This window comes from Aquarana catesbeiana, linkage group LG01 (assembly GCF_042186555.1).
Source record: "Aquarana catesbeiana isolate 2022-GZ linkage group LG01, ASM4218655v1, whole genome shotgun sequence".
NCBI lineage: Eukaryota > Metazoa > Chordata > Amphibia > Anura > Ranidae > Aquarana > Aquarana catesbeiana.
Window position 1 is genome coordinate 924,170,239 of NC_133324.1, and position 19,527 is coordinate 924,189,765.

At 46.0% G+C, this 19,527-nt stretch overlaps 1 protein-coding gene across 1 annotated transcript in view; it reads left to right on the forward strand.

Annotated features, from left to right (window-relative positions):
• LOC141120641 (attractin-like) overlaps positions 1–19,527 on the forward strand; it is a 163,093-nt gene that overhangs the window by 84,103 nt on the left and 59,463 nt on the right. The window contains exons 11-12 of the mRNA XM_073611026.1: positions 5,868–5,952; positions 7,654–7,874. Coding sequence (XP_073467127.1) covers positions 5,868–5,952; positions 7,654–7,874 — 306 coding nt within the window. The remainder of the gene's footprint in view (positions 1–5,867; positions 5,953–7,653; positions 7,875–19,527) is intronic.

Below are 19,527 nucleotides of genomic sequence, written 5' to 3' on the forward strand. Positions count from 1 at the left end.
ACTAGAAACATTTTTTTACCCCTGTCTGTGTCCTTATTAGAGATACATACAGGTGCATCTCATAAAATTAGAATATCGTCAAAAAGTTAATTTATTTCAGTAATTCAATTCAAAAAGTGAAACGCATCTATTTTATATAGATGCATTCCACACAGAGTGATATGTTTCAAGCATTTTTTCTTTTAATTTTGAAGATTATGGCTTACAGCTAGTGAAAACCCCAAATTCAGTATCTCAGAAAATTAGAATATTACAAAAGACCAATAAATAAAGGATTTTTAATACAGAAATGTTGGCTTACTGAAAAGCAAGTCTACAGTACCAATACTTGGTTGGGGCTCCTTTTGCATGAATTACTGCATTTATTATGGAGTGGCATTGAGGCAACCAGCCTGTGGCGCTGCTGAGGTGTTATAGAAGCCCAGGATTCTTGGATAGTGGCTTTCAGCTCATCTGCATTGTTGGGTCTGGTGTCTCTTATCTTCCTCTTGACAATACCTCACAGATTCTCCATGGGGTTTAGGTCAGGCGAGTTTGCTGGCCAATCAAGCACAGTGATCATTAAACCAGGTATTGGTACTTTTGGCAGTGTGGGCAGGTGCCAAGTCCAGCTGGAAAATGAAATCAGCATCTCCATAAAGCTGGTCAGCAGAGGGAAGCATGAAGTGCTCTAGAATTTCCTGCTAGAGGGCTGCGCTGACTTTGGACTTGATAAAACACAGTGGACCAACACCAGCAGATGACATGGCTCCCCAAATCATCACTGACTGTGGAAAATGTTGCATTTCATTTGGAAATCAAGGTCCCAGAGTAGTGACGGCTGGTGCTCCATTTGGGAGGGCAAACAGTCCATCCCCCCACCATCCCCGCACTTACCCCCGCGGGAAGCGGGACTTAAGACCAGGGGAGCTGAGCCAAAATGTCAGGCGCGCCTGGATGATGTAGGAGGAAGGAGAATGGAAGCCCGTGCTTCTCCTCTCGCCCAATCTGATCTCAGGAGCTGCTTCCTGATTGGCCGGGAAGAAAATCAGTAAGACAATAGCGATTATTAATTTGCTATTGTCACACAAGTGGGTAGGCTCGGAGCGCAGGGCTCTGTGCCCCAAGCCCACCCTTTTTTGAAAGTAATTAGAGCCTCCAGCTCTAATCGCGTGCTTTGAAAAAAACCAAAAAAAAACCTTATTTGAATTCATTCGTCTGGTGCCCTGCGTGTAAATTAGTGGCTGGGTGCATGGATTAGGGGTGCGGTGCCCCTGCGCCCCGTATGGACAGGCCGCCACTGTCCCAGAGTCTGGAGGAGGAGTGGAGAGGCACAGAATCCAAATTGCATGAGGTTCAGTGTGAAGTTTCCACAGTCCGTGATGATTTGGGGAGCCATGTCATCTGCTGGTGTTGGTCCACTTAGTTTTATCAGGTCCAAAATCAGCGCAGCCCTCTACCAGGAAATTCTAGAGCACTTCATGCTTCCTTCTGTTGACCAGCTTTATGGAGATGCTGATTTAATTTTCCAGCAGGACTTGGCACCTGCCCACACTGCAAAAAGTACCAATACCTGGTTTAATGATCACTGTGCTTGATTGGCCAAGCAAACTCTTCTGACCTAAACCCTATAGAAAATCTGTGGGGCATTGTCAAGAGGAAGATGAGAGACACCAGACTCAACAATGCAGATGAACTGAAAGGCGCTATCAAAGCAACCTGGGCTTCCATAACACCTCAGCAGTGCCACAGGCTGATCGCCTCCATGCCACGCCGCATTGATGCAGTAATTCATGCAAAAGGAGCCCCAACCAAGTACTCAGTGCATACTATACTGTACATGGACATACTTTTCAGTAAGCCAACATTTCTGTATTAAAAATCCTTTTTTTATTGGTCTTACAGTGTGTAATTTTCTAATATTCATCTGTATATCCGCAGTATAAAAATCCCTTTCCACTAGTATAAAAATACATCCATCATTAAGGCCTTTTGCACGTTAGAGTAAAAAACGCCACTTTTTTTACTGATCTGTATATATTATAGATGCATTGTACTAAGGTGTCCGTTTATGAAGCAGTGAAATCTATTCACTGCTTCATTCTCCGGCATTCACAGTGAAGAATCTTCTCCTCTGTGTGCCAGTTTATGAAGCGGTGTAGATCGCTTCACCTTTGGAGGAGTGAAGTGATCTACAAATGCTTCAAATAGTGGAGAACGTCCCCTGATACTGGAATCTCGTGAGACTTTACGAGATTACAGCACCAGATGTCAGTTTATCAAGCAGTGATAAATTATCACCGCTCAACGGCGTGGATTAATGTTAATAAAATAATGTGTCCCCCTACATTATACACATATGTATACACACACACACACTATATATACATGTATACACACACACATGATATATATATACATATACACATTATATGTATATATGTATAAATATGTATACACATAAATATGACAGGGGGACATGCTTACAGTGTTGGGGGGTCTGAACGAGGCATAAGGAAGTTAAAAATCTTCCTCCTTCCCCCTCAGATCCCCCCAGATTTCCTCTTCACTCCCCGATTCACCACCTCTGAACTGGTGAACCTGGGAGTGTGAATTCTGATACAGATCGCCAGTGAAGCGGTGAGATCACCGCTTCATAAACTGGCCGTTACTGTGTCATTCAATGAGGATTCTCTGTGTGTAGAGATAATCGGCGGGAGAACAAGTTCAAACATGTTCTCCCCCGATTATCACTGTTTCATAAACTGTTTATGGACTGTGATCTGCGGTGATCCTCGGGATCACCGCTGATCACTGCTTCATAAACGGACACCAGAGTCAAAAATATACGTTTGAGTTCAATACAGCCACAACACAGGGGAATGGGAATGAATAAATGTGCATAATAGGTTTCCTCCTCCACTCCTAAGCCAAAACCTCTACCTTGAGGACCGGGTGCAGATGGCAGATAAAACCATCCACACTCCAAATACACAGGAAGAAGAGAAAGAAGCCGCCATACACTGAGCATGTCACATAGTTACATAGTTACATAGTAGGTGAGGTTGAAAAAAGACACAAGTCCATCAAGTCCAACCTATGTGTGTGATTATGTGTCAGTATTACATTACATATCCCTGTATATTGCGGTCATTCAGGTGATTATCTAATAGTTTCTTGAAGCTATCAATGCTCCCCGCTGAGACCACCGCCTGTGGAAGGGAATTCCACATCCTTGCCGCTCTTACAGTAAAGAACCCTCTACGTAGTTTAAGGTTAAACCTCTTTTCCTCTAATTGCAATGAGTGGCCACGAGTCTTATTAAACTCTCTTCTGCGAAAAAGTTTTATCCCTATTGTGTGGTCACCAGTACAGTATTTGTAAATTGAAATCATATCCCCTCTCAAGCGTCTCTTCTCCAGAGAGAATAAGTTCAGTGCTCGCAACCTTTCCTCATAACTAAGATCCTCCAGACCCTTTATTAGCTTTGTTGCCACTTTATTGGCGCAGACAACCATAAGCACAGTTCTTGTCCAAGGGATTCTCATTGTCATTGGGTCCCATGGGCGGGACTGTCATTGTGTTTGTCTGGGCCAATAAACAAGGATTTATGTGACTTGAGCATTGTATGACAGCTTCTTTTTCTTTCACAGGAGAATGAATGAAGCATACATTTTGCCCCACACAGTACAATGACAGCAAGCAATAGGACAGCTTCTATCATCTCTTAAGATATTCATAGCTTACATGTGTAGCACTACCCCTGCAGGAGCCACTGGTGAAATGGTTCCACCACCCAGAACAGCCAGGCACACCACATTTTCCACAGCACACGGAGTCAGGAAACAGTCCGAGCAGCTTTGTTTTTTTTTGTTTTTTATTATTTAGGGGATTAAAGTTGCATAGGAATGAGGAATATGGGATGCCCACTTGATCAATGTAGTAAAGTCTTCAGGGACAACTATATACACACAGTATATACTGTATTTGTGCCTCCTGCACATACTTGCTTTACTCCTTCTCCTCCAGCACAACACTTGCTTATGGAACTACAACACCCAGGACCAGCTGGCACTGTTTGCATGGTCTAACAATCGGCTCAGTTAGACCAGTAACAAATGCCCTTTACAGGCAGGGACCGCGGCCCCCTATGGTGTAGCAAAGAAAGTCCCAGTGCACAGCTGTCCTATCTGTGGCTACTGCTCCCAGCACTGCCAGCCCGCCTGGCTGCAGCTGCCCCTTTCTCCTGCCCGTTCCACCACAGTCCTCCTGACTGGCTCCCATCCCAGACTGCTCTCACCCAGTCCTCTCAGGCTGTCTCTCAGTCCTCCCGACTGTAACACTCACCAGCCCACCTGGCTGTCTTCCACCCTTAAGATTTGCCTGACAGTATCCTCCTGCTGCCCTCTACTTGCTCCCGTGCGTCCTGGCCAGGATCCCTCCATGTGTCATGAGAAGGGTCCCTTCTGCACCCGAGCCCAGGCCTGAGTTCACCTCACACCCCCAGGCTAGGGAGTACCGTGTTTCCCTGAAAGTAAGACATCCCCCGAAAATAAGACCTACTTCCAGTTCTGCTTCTCGCTCTAATATAAGGCATCCCGCCGATATTAAGGCATCCCACCGATAATAAGGCCTCCCCGATAATAAGGCCCCCAAAGCTACCCTAAAGCGTCTGACTCCTCTGGACCGTAGAGGCGGGCGCCGCCGCGCAGCTCACTGATTGGCCACAGCGGAGCCGGAACTGTTCAGGCAATGCGAGGTCTCTTTAAATCAGAGAGTCCGTGCCACCGCCAGGACAAGCTGGCATCTTCTGCTCGCTCTGCCCTGATGGAGTCTGGCTGACTCACAATTAGACAGTGAGTGAGTCACACGGGGCAGGAGTCGGGCACATTGTGTGGAATCTGGCATAGATACACAGGGGTGACTGAGGTGGGGGGGGGGGATATCTGATAAAGGGGTGGGGGGGATGTCTGGTAAAGGGGGGGGGTGGAATGTCTGGTGAAGGTGGGAGGGGGGAGAGACTAAATAATCCACTGTTCACTGGCACAGGGGTGGGGGGAGGGGGACTCACTTAAAATGACACAGGGTGGATTTAAAGGGGGGGGGGGTCAAAATGGCACAGGAGGATCATAAGGGGGTGGGAAATCAATAAATGTGTACCGTATTCTTCTTCATGGTAAAATAAGACATCCCCTGAAAATAAGACCTAGCGCATCTTTGGGAGCAAAAATTAATATAAGACACTGTCTTATTTTCGGGGAAACAGGGTAACTCTCAAAGGCCTCCGAAAGCCTAACACTCCATCTCCAGCTTCCACCCAAACTCCACTGCCCCTAGCTGGGCTGACCCTGAGTATTTAAGGGGGTCCTCCCCCTGCCAACCCATCTGTTGGGGATTGGTCAGGGCCCTCATGAATACCCCAGGCAGCTCCACCTTACCTCCCTTCCCATTCCTCTCAAAATTTCCAGTAACTTCTAGAAGTAGGGGGGAGGTCTCAGTGATGCTGCCTGGGAGCCATCCACCCCTCCCTGGATCTTTGCTCAACCCAGGAAAAAACACACAGGCTTTGTTGCCAGCCAAACCTGAACAAATTTAACTACACTAACAAAACAAAATCAATTTTAGCACAATAGAGGGTGCTACACATGGGTTTGTTAGAAAGTGAGAGAGAATCAGAAGAGTTTATTATCTGATACGCATTTGCACAGCCATCTTGAATAATCTCTGTAGTGTGTCTAATACGTGTATTTCTTATGATCGCCAGGTCTTCTAGTGGCCATAATGCAGTATTATATTGACTGTGGTATTTGAAAAAAATACGGCATTATAGCCACTAGATGGAGCTAACAATATGCATAATTTTGATATATTTTCTTTGCTTTGATCAGCTTGTGACAGCTGGAGATTACTGCCTCCACTTGCACTCCATCAGGATGTCAGTCGCTACGGGCACTCTGCAGTACTAAGAAACAGGTAAAACACGAATAACTGTTTTCGTTTTGTGAATACAATTGATAAGAAAAATCCCAAGCACAAGAACTTTTAAGAAGCAGCAACTTGAAATGCAGGGCAAGGCACCCCTCTCCAGCAACACATACCTTTCCATGGATCTTTCACTGTTTCATTCCCAGCATGTGACTTCCCTTTCTGCCAGTGCTGGTGCTTGGCCTTCGGCCAAACACTATGCCATGGAGGCAGAGACACAGTCCTCAGTTCTATGTAAGCTCAGCGGGCAAGGAGAGAATAAAGGACAACGTACATGTACAGTATGCTTTAAGCATCAAATGTGAAATGCCAAAGCCTCTACTGCCCAGTGAAATTTTGACTTAGTGCCAGGAGAGGTCAGAGCCATTTCTCAACTTTGGCAGAAGTCAAGGCCCTGTGTCCAGCATTGGCTTAGGTTCTGGGGCCCCACTGAAGAACAGGAATCTGAAAACCAACGCCATGAGGTGCAAGAAGTTTTACCATAAAAATGTGTAGCAATAACTCTCTGCGGAGCTGCTGGTTTAAGCAGGTCTGTTACCTTCACTTTGCTTCCCTCTGTTTCACCGACACCGGGTCTAGGGGTTCCGTTGAGTTTACTGCTGGACGACACACGCACCAACATTGGAGTACGTTTTCAATGCTTTATTAAACAGTCAAACTTTAGGAAGTGGCAGGAAAGAGGCGGAAAAGGAAACTTTCAGGAGAAACGCAAATATCTTCTTATAGAATCTTAGCGACAAATGTCCCGGTAGAATTCAGATAATTATGTAGAATGGGCTCCCCTTGTGGGACACACTCTTTGCTCGTCTGGATAGGCCTCTCTCACCGGTCTAGCAGCCAGTATGTAGCACGAATCAAAAGTCTTTGCCACAGACTCGCTTGGGGGAATAAATCTGTACGATCCTCTGCCACAGGATGTATCAGATTTTCTGCAGTGAAAGTCAGTCACAGTGCTTGAACCTTTAAGCCGAACCGGCAACACTATGCTGTATAGTTACTTCTTTTGGATACGTCCTTCAACCGAGTCACCAGGCCCCTTCATAGACCAGCTCACCGCGTGATCTCTCCAAGACGGGTCCTCCCCTGGGATCTTCCTTGGCTGTCCAGCTTCGTCACACAAGACCGATAGCTTAGGACCATTCCTCGGCTGCGGTGGTAGGCCCCAGACAAGCCTCTGGACCCACCCCTGGGCCGCTGTATCGTGGGCCTCCCGGTCGGAGGACCACGAGGTAGCTCCCTAACGCATACCTGTCGGCCAGGAGGTCCAGCAGGTGGCTGTAAAACGACCCCAGAATATGGCGTCTGTCCCATAAATACCCTCTTCCCAGAATGCAACTCGGAGGACCACCTCCACCGAGCTTGTCTCCGAGACAGAGGAGCATCTATACACTTCAACACGTTGCCTTTCCAACACTGACCAGTGGCAACAGCGACACCCACCGGTCAGCACGGAAACACACACAATGTCAGCCAAGCTGGAACAGAGGCGAACTTTTACCTTCCTAACGCCCAAATTACTAAATTTACCTAACCTGCGGTAGATTGTAAATCTACCAGCGCTACAAATGTTTCAGGCTAGTTTCTGTTGAAGCAGTTTTTGGTTCATTTTAAGGTTATATAGTCATACTGATTAAGGAGCACATCTGACTCCAATGCAAGTCCATTTGTAAGGCCATTTCTCTCTTTCAGAACACTCTTTGTGTTTGGAGGATTCAACAGCCTTTTGCTCAGCGACGTCCTGATGTTCACATCTACGAGTTGTGAAGCTTTTACAAGTAGCTCTTCTTGTTTGGGGGCAGGACCGGGAATTCGCTGTGTCTGGGACAGCAGTACATCTCGGTGTTTGTCATGGGAACAAGCATCTCCAGACCAACAAAAAGATGCCATGACATCATGTCCTCTTATCACATGTACGTATTCTTTGTGATCCTCCTTAACCATGTCTGTATCCATCGCAGTGATCAAACTATTACTCTATTACCGCTCCTGTTAAATGCTGAATACATCCCAATTCAAGAGACCATCAGTCTTTTTGGTTTTTTTTCTTTGTTTTAAAAGGAAACCTATAATGGTTTGGATTCAGTTTCATTTTAGTTGCTTTTATACATATTTGTATCCCTTGTTTTAGATTTGTTATAGTTATATAATATTTAGGTTTTATAAATAAACATTAATGCATGAAAAATAACTGGTATGGATTGGGGGGGACCCCCCACGCCGTTTTTTCGGCGTAGGGGGTTCCCCTCAAGGTCCATACCAGACCCAAGGGCCTGGTATACTCCTGGAGGGGGAACCCATGCCGGTTTTTTATTAAAAATTTGGCGCAGAGTTCCCCCTAAAGATTCATACCAAACACAGTGGCGGGGATCCAAGTCGGATCCCCGTTCATTGAAAGTCGGACACATGTCGCAGGGCAAAGTCGGATCCAAAGTAGGACGGCTGTCGTGTTGCCCCAGTGTGAACCGACCCTTAACAAGTTGTCTTCAAACAGCCGTACTTATTAGTTCAGAATACATACTTGAAAACATTTTTTTTTAAACCAGAGTTTAGTGTCACTTTAATTTTGTACTGAAGTCAGAGGATCATCGGTGTAACTAGGGAATTCTGTAGATGGTTGAGGCTTGTTTGTTTTGGTAAATGCACAAAATATAATGAGCTATTATTATTTATAAGGTATTCAATTTGCCTCACAGTGGTCTCCAAACTGCAGCCCTCAGGCCTGATGCGGCCCTTGGTTTGCCTTTATACAGCCCTTGGGGCACCATTCCTCCCACTGATACAAGACACTATTCTCCTACCGACACCAACTATAAAGCACTATTTCTTCCATTGACACCAACAGTGGCACATACAGTAATTCCTCCCACTTCCATTGACACCAACAATGGGGGATAATTTCTCCCACTGACACCAATGATGGGATACTATTCCCTTCACTGATTCCAAGGATCTGGAACTATTCCTCCCATTGACACCAACAACAGGGTACTATTCTTCCAATTTATCACCAATGATGGGGCACTATTCCTCCCACAGACATCATCGAGGGCGCTATTCCTTCAACTAATATCAATGATAGGATACTATTCCTCCTGCTACTGGCTACTACTATGTAATTTTCCTATTCCCAAGCCTGGCAAGCATTGTTGCTCCCACTGACGCTGGGACATTTTCTACTACTACTGGTCACAGTCCGGCCCCCTAAAGTTTGAAGGACAATAAACTGGCCCTTTATTTAGAAAGTTTGGAGACCCCTGCTTTAGGACATCAATAAGGATTTTTTTTTTTTATTGGAGCAAATTGGACAATGCTTTATAATTTTTTTTTTCTTTTTTACCTTACCTAGAAAAAAGTAATCTGTGGTGGCCTCTTTTCTACTTCACTATATATTCTCTTTAATAGGAAGGGAGGCAGTGCTGATTTCTTGGAGAGGGAGTAAAATTAGAAGTTATGAGGAAAAGAACAGAACAATTTGGGACTTTAAATGAGGCGGTGACCTGGTAAGGTCCAGTGCCTCCATCCCTGTCTAAATAAGAATGGTGAAAGGGGCTTTAAATGAAGCTCATAGGTATACAGAAATTAATAATCATAATATCAATAATCTGGTACATAATACTAAACATGATAACGTAATGGGATCAATGCCGTTAATAAATATATATATATATATATATATATATATATACACACACACACAAATTTGCATGTAATAAAAACAGGTCATCACATAGAGTAAACAGTTGATATCACATAATTTGCGTATAATAAGTAAAGACACGGCATTATACAGCTCTACGCATTTCATGGATTCAGGAGCATGTACGTGACTTGAATTGTGTAATATATAATAGTAGAGATATCTGTATGGTCTGACCCTGCCAAGGAAAAGGGGTTGATAATAAGACGTATGAATAAAGATTAAACCCATAAAAAGTCCCCACAGTCTAAAGTACTTACAGATCTAACTATATGGTAAGAGTATGGCACTACAGATCGGAGACCCCCTAAGGGCATCACCACTGGGAGCTGAGGTGGCGTAGAGTGGCCCAAAGCCCAACAAGGAAACCATCCATGGGGGTAGATATCCAAGAAGTGAACAATAAGGATAGCCATGAGTGCTGAAACCAAACAAGGACTGTTATGAGTAGGGATGAGTTTCAAGTTCGAGTCGAACCCATGTTCGGCTCGAACATCACCTGTTCTTCCATTCGTCGAATTGCGAACGTTATGAGCCGTTCGTGCCAAATTCGAGTGGCGCATCACGGCCCGTAATTCACTGCGGCATCGCAGTGCATTGCTGGCTGATGATTGGCCAAGCATGCACTATGACCCACATGCTTGGCCAATCACAGCGCCGTCTGTACAGAGAGCCATAATTGGCCAAAGCCACGGTGGCTTTGGCCAATTATGGCTCAGGGGGTTTAGTACACGCCCCACACTATATAAGGCCGCTTCCGTTGGGGCCTTGTGTAGTGTGTTGAGGCGGTGGAGAGATAGACAGAGAGACAGTGTCATTTGATTTAAGTTAGATAGAGTAGGCAGGCCAGTCAGTTAGCTGCACTTACAGTGTATTGTTTATATATATGCATGCTAGGTGTTGTGTGTGTACATATATATATATATATATATATATATATATATATATATATATATATATATATATACACTGTATTCAGTTTAGCTAGATCTGTTCCTGTTATTCTCTTCCTACTGACAGGCAGGCAGGTGTTTTTACAGTATTTACAGCTACCTGAAGAAAATTGCTGGTGTTCTTCTGATCCTATTAGTACCACAGGCAGGCAGCTGCAGTATTTACAGTTAGTGTAGTACGTCCTCTACACAGTGTGCACCTGAAGCTACCTGAAGACAATTGCTGTTGTTCTGATCCTATTAATACCACAGGCAGGCAGCTGCAGTATTTACAGTTAGTGTACTGTGTCCTATGCACAATGTGCACCTAAAGCTACCTGAAGAAAATTGGTGGTGTTCTTCTGATCCTATTAGTACCACAGGCAAGCAGCTGCAGTATTTACAGTTAGTGTACTGTGTCCTCTGCACAGTGTGCACCTAAAGCTACCTGAAGACAATTGCTGTTGTTCTGATCCTATTAGTACCACAGGCAGGTAGCTGCAGTATTTACAGTTAGTGTAGTGCGTCCTCTGCACAGTGAGCACCTAAAGCTACCTGAAGAAAATTGCTGGTGTTCTTCTGATCCTATTAGTACCACAGGCAGGCAGCTGCAGTATTTACAGTAGTGCATCCTCTACACAGTGTGCACCTAAAGCTACCTGAAGACAATTGCTGTTGTTCTAATCCTATTAGTACCACAGGCAGGCAGCTGCAGTATTTACAGTTAGTGTAGTGCGTCCTCTGCACAGTGTGCACCTAAAGCTACCTGAAGACAATTGCTGTTGTTCTGAGCCTAATAATACCACAGGCAGGCAGCTGCAGTATTTACAGTTAGTGTACTGTGTCCTCTGCACAGTGTGCACCTAAAGCTACCTGAAGACAATTGCTGTTGTTCTGATCCTATTAATACCACAGGCAGGCAGCTGCAGTATTTACAGTTAGTGTACTGTGTCCTCTGCACAGTGTGCGCCTAAAGCTACCTGAAGACAATTGCTGTTGTTCTGATCCTTTTAATACCACAGGCAGGCAGCTGCAGAATTTACAGTTAGTGTACTGTGTCCTCTGCACAGTGTGCACCTAAAGTTACCTGAAGAAAATTGGTGGTGTTCTTCTGATCCTATTAGTACCACAGGCAGGCAGCTGCAGTATTTACAGTTGGTGTAGTTGCGTCCTCTGCACAGTGTGCACCTAAAGCTACCTGAAGACAATTTCTGTTGTTCTGATCCTATTAATACCACAGGCAGGCAGCTGCAGTATTTACAGTTAGTGTAGTACGTCCTCTACACAGTGTGCACCTGAAGCTACCTGAAGACAATTGCTGTTGTTCTGATCCTATTAATACCACAGGCAGGCAGCTGCAGTATTTACAGTTAGTGTACTGTGTCCTATGCACAATGTGCACCTAAAGCTACCTGAAGAAAATTGGTGGTGTTCTTCTGATCCTATTAGTACCACAGGCAGGCAGCTGCAGTATTTACAGTTAGTGTACTGTGTCCTCTGCACAGTGTGCACCTAAAGCTACCTGAAGACAATTGCTGTTGTTCTGATCCTATTAGTACCACAGGCAGGTAGCTGCAGTATTTACAGTTAGTGTAGTGCGTCCTCTGCACAGTGAGCACCTAAAGCTACCTGAAGAAAATTGCTGGTGTTCTTCTGATCCTATTAGTACCACAGGCAGGCAGCTGCAGTATTTACAGTAGTGCATCCTCTACACAGTGTGCACCTAAAGCTACCTGAAGACAATTGCTGTTGTTCTAATCCTATTAGTACCACAGGCAGGCAGCTGCAGTATTTACAGTTAGTGTAGTGCGTCCTCTGCACAGTGTGCACCTAAAGCTACCTGAAGACAATTGCTGTTGTTCTGAGCCTAATAATACCACAGGCAGGCAGCTGCAGTATTTACAGTTAGTGTACTGTGTCCTCTGCACAGTGTGCACCTAAAGCTACCTGAAGACAATTGCTGTTGTTCTGATCCTATTAATACCACAGGCAGGCAGCTGCAGTATTTACAGTTAGTGTACTGTGTCCTCTGCACAGTGTGCGCCTAAAGCTACCTGAAGACAATTGCTGTTGTTCTGATCCTTTTAATACCACAGGCAGGCAGCTGCAGAATTTACAGTTAGTGTACTGTGTCCTCTGCACAGTGTGCACCTAAAGTTACCTGAAGAAAATTGGTGGTGTTCTTCTGATCCTATTAGTACCACAGGCAGGCAGCTGCAGTATTTACAGTTGGTGTAGTTGCGTCCTCTGCACAGTGTGCACCTAAAGCTACCTGAAGACAATTTCTGTTGTTCTGATCCTATTAATACCACAGGCAGGCAGCTGCAGTATTTACAGTTGGTGTAGTTGCGTCCTCTGCACAGTGTGCACCTAAAGCTACCTGAAGACAATTTCTGTTGTTCTGATCCTATTAATACCACAGGCAGGCAGCTGCAGTATTTACAGTTGGTGTAGTTGCGTCCTCTGCACAGTGTGCACCTAAAGCTACCTGAAGACAATTTCTGTTGTTCTGATCCTTTTAATACCACAGGCAGGCAGCTGCAGTATTTACAGTTAGTGTACTGTGTCCTATGCACAGTGTGCACCTAAAGCTACCTGAAGAAAATTGGTGGTGTTCTTCTGATCCTATTAGTACCACAGGCAGGCAGCTACAGTATTCACAGTTAGCGTACTGTGTCCTCTGCACAGTGTGCACCTAAAGCTACCTGAAGAAATTTGGTGGTGTTCTTCTGATTCTATTAGTACCACAGGCAGGCAGGCAGCTGCAGTATTTACAGTTAGTGTACTGTGTCCTCTGTACAGTGTGCACCTAAAGCTACCTGAAGACAATTGCTGTTGTTCTGATCCTATTAATACCACAGGCAGGCAGCTGCAGTATTTACAGTTAGTGTACTGTGTCCTCTGCACAGTGTGCGCCTAAAGCTACCTGAGGACAATTGCTGTTGTTCTGATCCTTTTAATACCACAGGCAGGCAGCTGCAGAATTTACAGTTAGTGTACTGTGTCCTCTGCACAGTGTGCACCTAAAGCTACCTGAGGACAATTGCTGTTTTTCTGATCCTATTAATACCACAGGCAGGCAGGTGCAGTATTTACAGTTAGTGTAGTGTGTCCTCTGCACAGTGTGCACCTAAAGCTACCTGAAGACATTTGCTGTTGTTCTAATCCTATTAATACCACAGGCAGGCAGCTGCAGTATTTACAGTTAGTGTACTGTGTCCTATGCACAGTGTGCACCTAAAGCTACCTGAAGAAAATTGGTGGTGTTCTTCTGATCCTATTAGTACCACAGGCAGGCAGCTACAGTATTCACAGTTAGCGTACTGTGTCCTCTGCACAGTGTGCACCTAAAGCTACCTGAAGAAATTTGGTGGTGTTCTTCTGATTCTATTAGTACCACAGGCAGGCAGCTGCAGTATTTACAGTTAGTGTAGTGCGTCCTCTGCACAGTGTGCACCTAAAGTTACCTGAAGACAATTGCTGCTGTTCTGAGCCTAATAATACCACAGGCAGGAAGCTGAAGTATTTACAGTTAGTGTACTGTGTCCTCTGCACAGTGTGCACCTAAAGCTACCTGAAGACAATTGCTGTTGTTCTGATCCTTTTAATACCACAGGCAGGCAGCTGCAGTATTTACAGTTAGTGTACTGTGTCCTCTGCACAGTGTGCACCTAAAGCTACCTGAAGAAAATTGGTGGTGTTCTTCTGATCCTATTAGTACCACAGGCAGGCAGCTGCAGTATTTACAGTTAGTGTAGTTGCGTCCTCTGCACAGTGTGCACCTAAAGCTACCTGAAGACAATTGCTGTTGTTCTGATCCTATTAATACCACAGGCAGGCAGCTGCAGTATTTACAGTTAGTGTAGTGCGTCCTCTGCACAGTGTGCACCTAAAGCTACCTGAGGACAATTGCTGTTTTTCTGATCCTATTAATACCACAGGCAGGCAGGTGCAGTATTTACAGTTAGTGTAGTGTGTCCTCTGCACAGTGTGCACCTAAAGCTACCTGAAGACATTTGCTGTTGTTCTGATCCTAATAATACCATAGGCAGGCAGCTGCAGTATTTACAGTTAGTGTACTGTGTCCTCTGCACAGTGTGCACCTAAAGCTACCTGAAGACATTTGCTGTTGTTCTGATCCTAATAATACCATAGGCAGGCAGCTGCAGTATTTACAGTTAGTGTACTGTGTCCTCTGCACAGTGTGCACCTAAAGCTACCTGAAGACAATTGCTGGTGTTCTCATACTAATAATACTACAGGGAGGCAGTTGATTCTGCTAGCTGCAGTATCAATATATATATATATATATATATATATATATATATATATATATATATATATATATATATATATATACAGTCAGGTCCATAAATATTGGGACATTGACACAATTCTAATCTTTTTGTCTCTATACACCACCACAATGGATTTGAAATGAAACAAACAAGATGTGCTTTAACTGCAGACTTTCAGCTTTAATTTGAGGGTATTTACATCCAAATCAGGTGAACGGTGCAGGAATTACAACAGTTGTATATGTGCCTCCCACTTTTTAAGGGACCAAAAGTAATGGGACAGATTAACAATCATCCATCAAACTTTCACTTTTTAATACTTGGTTGCAAATCCTTTGCAGTCAATTACAGTCTGAAGTCTGGAACGCATAGACATCACCAGATGCTGGGTTTCATCCCTGGTGATGCTCTGCCAGGCCTCTACTGCAACTGCCTTCAGTTCCTGCTTGTTCTTGGGGCATTTTCCCTTCAGTTTTGTCTTCAGCAAGTGAAATGCATGCTCAATCGGATTCAGGTCTGGTGATTGACTTGACCATTGCATAACATTCCACTTCTTTCCCTTAAACTCTTTGGTTGCTTTTGCAGTATGCTTTGGGTCATTGTCTATCTGCACTGTGAAGCGCCGTCCAATGAGTTCTGAAGCATTTTGCTGAATATGAGCAGATAATATTGGCCGAAACACTTCAGAAAGAGAACCAGTTCCATTGGCAGCCATACATGCCCACGCTATGACACTATCACCACCATGCTTCACTGATGAGGTGGTATGCTTTGGATCATGAGCAGTTTCTTTCCTTCTCCATACTCTTCTCTTCCCATCACTCTGGTACAAGTTGATCTTGGTCTCATCTGTCCATAGAATGTTCCAGAACTGCGAAGGCTTTTTTAGATGTTGTTTGGCAAACTCTAATCTGGCCTTCCTGTTTTTGAGGCTCACCAATGGTTTACATCTTGTAGTGAACTCTCTGTATTCACTCTGGTGAAGTCTTCTCTTGATTGTTGACTTTGACACACATACACCTACCTCCTGGAGAGTGTTCTTGATTGGGCCACCCTGTGAAGGGTGTTTTCTTCACCAGTGAAAGAATTCTTCGGTCATCCACCACAGTTGTTTTCTTTTGGTGTTGCTGAGCTCACCGGTGCGTTCTTTCTTTTTAAGGATGTTCCAAACAGTTGATTTGGCCACATCTAATGCTTTTGCAATCTCTCTGATGGGTTTGTTTTGTTTTTTCAGCCTAATGATGGCTTGCTTCACTGATAGTGACAGCTCTTTGGTTCTCATATTGAGAGTTGACAGCAACAGATTCCAAATGCAAATAGCACACTTGAACTGAACTCTGGACCTTGTATCTGCTCTTTGTAAATGGGGTAATAAGGAAATAACACACACCTGGTTATGGAACAGCTGAGCAGCCAATTGTCCCATTACTTTTGGTCCCTTAAAAAGCAGGAGGCACATATACAAACTGTTGCAATTCCTACACCGTTCATCTGATTTGGATGTAAAGACCCTCAAATTAAAGCTGAAAGTCTGCAGTTAAAGCAAATCTTGTTTGTTTCATTTCAAATCCATTGTGGTGGTGTATAGAGCCAAAAAGATTAGAATTGTGTCGATGTCCCAATATTTATGGACCTGACTGTATATACTCATCCCAGCTTTGTGCAGCTACATCTCATTGCAGGCCATTAGTATGTCTGGAAGGCCAACAAGAAGAGGCAGACAGTCACAAGCCAATAAAAGAGGGCAAGCAGGCTCTGTCTAGAGGCAACAGTGCTGGTCGTGGAGATGGTGCATCCTCATCAGCACGTGGCCGTGGGACACGCATGTCCTTTTTTTCCGCAGCTGGCCGCGTTGAGCCGCAACATGCGGAAGACTTGGTAGAGTGGATGACCAAGCCATCCTCATCCTCCTCATCCTCTCTCACTCAGGCACAGGGTACTTTGTCTGGCAAAGCAGCTGCCCTTCCCTCGGCTCAATGGCATCAGTCACTCCTTCCCTAGCCCCACCATGTCCTCCTGAGGAGTCCCCCGAACTGTTTGACCATAGTGTTGGGCACATGCTCCAGGAGGATGCCCAGCGTTTTGAAGGCTCCGATGATGGTACCCAGCTAGAGGAAGGCAGTAACGTGAGCCCAGAGAGAGGGGGTGCCCAAGAAGGACAGCAATCTGGCAGTCATGTTCCCCCAGCTGCAGCATACTGCCAGGTTTGCTCCAGTGATGAGGAGGGAGGGGATGATGAGGTCACTGACTCCACGTGGGTGCCTGATAGGAGAGAGGAGGAGGAGGCACATCTCCAATGAGGCAGGATGCCCTCCAGGGGCCAGCTTAAGGGCAGCACACTGACTGCATCACAACGCAGAGCTCCGCATGTGCAGGGTGCTACTGTCTCTGCATGTTATTCCAAAAGTTCTTTGGTGTGGGCCTTTTTTGAGACGAGTGCATCAGATCCCACCACTGCTATTTACAACATATGTCTCAAGCGTATCTCGCGTGGCCAAAACATCACCCGTTTGGGCACCACATGCTTGACCAGACATATGTTGACCTGCCATGCAGTTCGTTGGCAAGCGTACCTAAAAGACCCACACCAAAGAACAAAGCGGACTTCTCCTTGCTCCTCATCAGCTGGGATCTCCAACCCCACTATTCCTTCAGTCCTCTCTGAAACCTGCACTGAGAGGAATGAAGGTGTATAATTGTGTGTTACAGCCAAGTACTTGCGGGCAATCTGCTATCTGTACACCGACGTCAGATTGTACCAGGCAAATTTCCCTGCCCCAGCTGCTGCACTGCCGAAAGAAGTTCGCTCCCAGCCATCCACATGCCCAGTGGTTGAATGCTAGCTTGGCTAAATTGCTAGCACTTCAACTGCTGCCTTTTCAATTGGTAGACTCTGCCCCCTTCCGTGAGTTCGTGGAATGTGTGGCTCCTCAGTGGCAGGTTCCCAAACGCCACCTTTTCTCACAGAAGGCGATTACGGCTCTCTACTGGCATTTGGAGGCAATGTCTTGGCCTCACTGGACAGGGCGGTCAGTGGTAAGGTGCATATTACCGCTGACTCATGGTCCAGCAGGCATGGACAGGGATGTTACCTATCTTTCACCGCACACTGGGTGACTCTTCTGGCAGCTGGGAAGGATGCAGGACAGGGTGCAGTAGTGTTGGAGGTTGTTCCGCCACCACGCCTCCAAAATTCTACTAGTGGTGATTCTGCCACACCTCTCTCCTCCACCCCCTCCTCTTCTTCTTCCTCCATGGCCTCTTACTGAGCTGATTTGTCCTCGGAACCAGCGGTGCTCCGTAGGCGTTCAAGGGGCTACGCAAGCACGCAGGCAAAAAGATGCCATGTGGTGCTTGAGCTGGTGTGCTTGAGGGACAGGAGCCACACTGGGGCAGAGATTCTATCAGCTCTGCCGGGGCAGGTTCAGAGGTGGTTGACGCCATGCCAGCTTAAGGCAGGTATGGTGGTTTGCGACAGTGGCACCAACCTCCTCTCCGCCCTCCGACAGGGACAACTGAACCATGTGCCCTGTTTGGCTCACATCCTTAACTTGGTGGTGCAGCGGGTCTTGGGCAGGTACCCGGGCTTACAGGATGTCCTGAGGCAGGCCAGGAAAGTCTGTGTGCATTTCCGCAGGTCATATAACGCCCGTGCTCGGCTGGCTGACCTCCAAAAGGAATTTAACCTGCCCAAGAACCGCCTAATCTGTGACATGCCCACCAGGTGGAACTTAACATTAGCCATGCTGCAGCGGCTGCACACGCAGGGGGCCATCAGTGAGTACCTATGCGACTATGGCACCAGGACAGGGTCAGGGGACCTTTTTTTTTTCTTCCCCACGCCAGTGGACTATGATCAGGGATGTATGCACTGTCCTCTCACCATTTGAGGAGGCCACAAGGATGGTGAGCAATGACAGTGCATGCATCAGTGACACTTCCCCTCTTGTCCACCTGTTGGAGCATACGCAGCGTGGAATAATGGACAGTGCACTTGAGGCAGAACAGAGGGAGGAAGAGGAGGACTTCCTTACCTCTCAAGGCCCCCTTTATCCAGACAGTGTTTCTGCATGCCCGCCGATCACACAGGAAGAGGACGAGGAGGAGGAGAAGGAGGAGGATGATTGTGTCAGCATGGAGGTAGAGCCTGGCACTCAGCATCAGCAGCAGTCTTCAAGGGATCATTTACAGTCCGAAGAAACCCATGGACTTGTACGTGGCTGGGAGGAGGTGGCTGCGGATCATGTCGTCCTTAGTGACCCAGAGGACTCTGAACCGAATGCCTCAGCAAACCTACGCTGCATGACCTCCCTGATCCTGCAAAGCCTGCGGAAGGATCCTCGTATTCGTGGTATCAAGGGGATGATTACTGGCTGGCAACCCTCCTTGATCCACGTTACAAGGGTAAGGTTGCGGACCTTATCTTGCCATCGCAGAGGGAGCAGAGGATGAAACATCTTCGGGAGGCCTTGCAGAAAGGTTTGTGCAACGCGTTTCCAGAGCCTGGGAGGTTACAATTTCCTGGTCCTCCTGGACGACGTGTTGCTGAGGCTTCGGTCAGTTGTGGCACCAGTGCCCAAGGCCCAATTTTTCAGCCCCTGTTTAAACTAGGGCGTATAATTACAATTTTTGATGC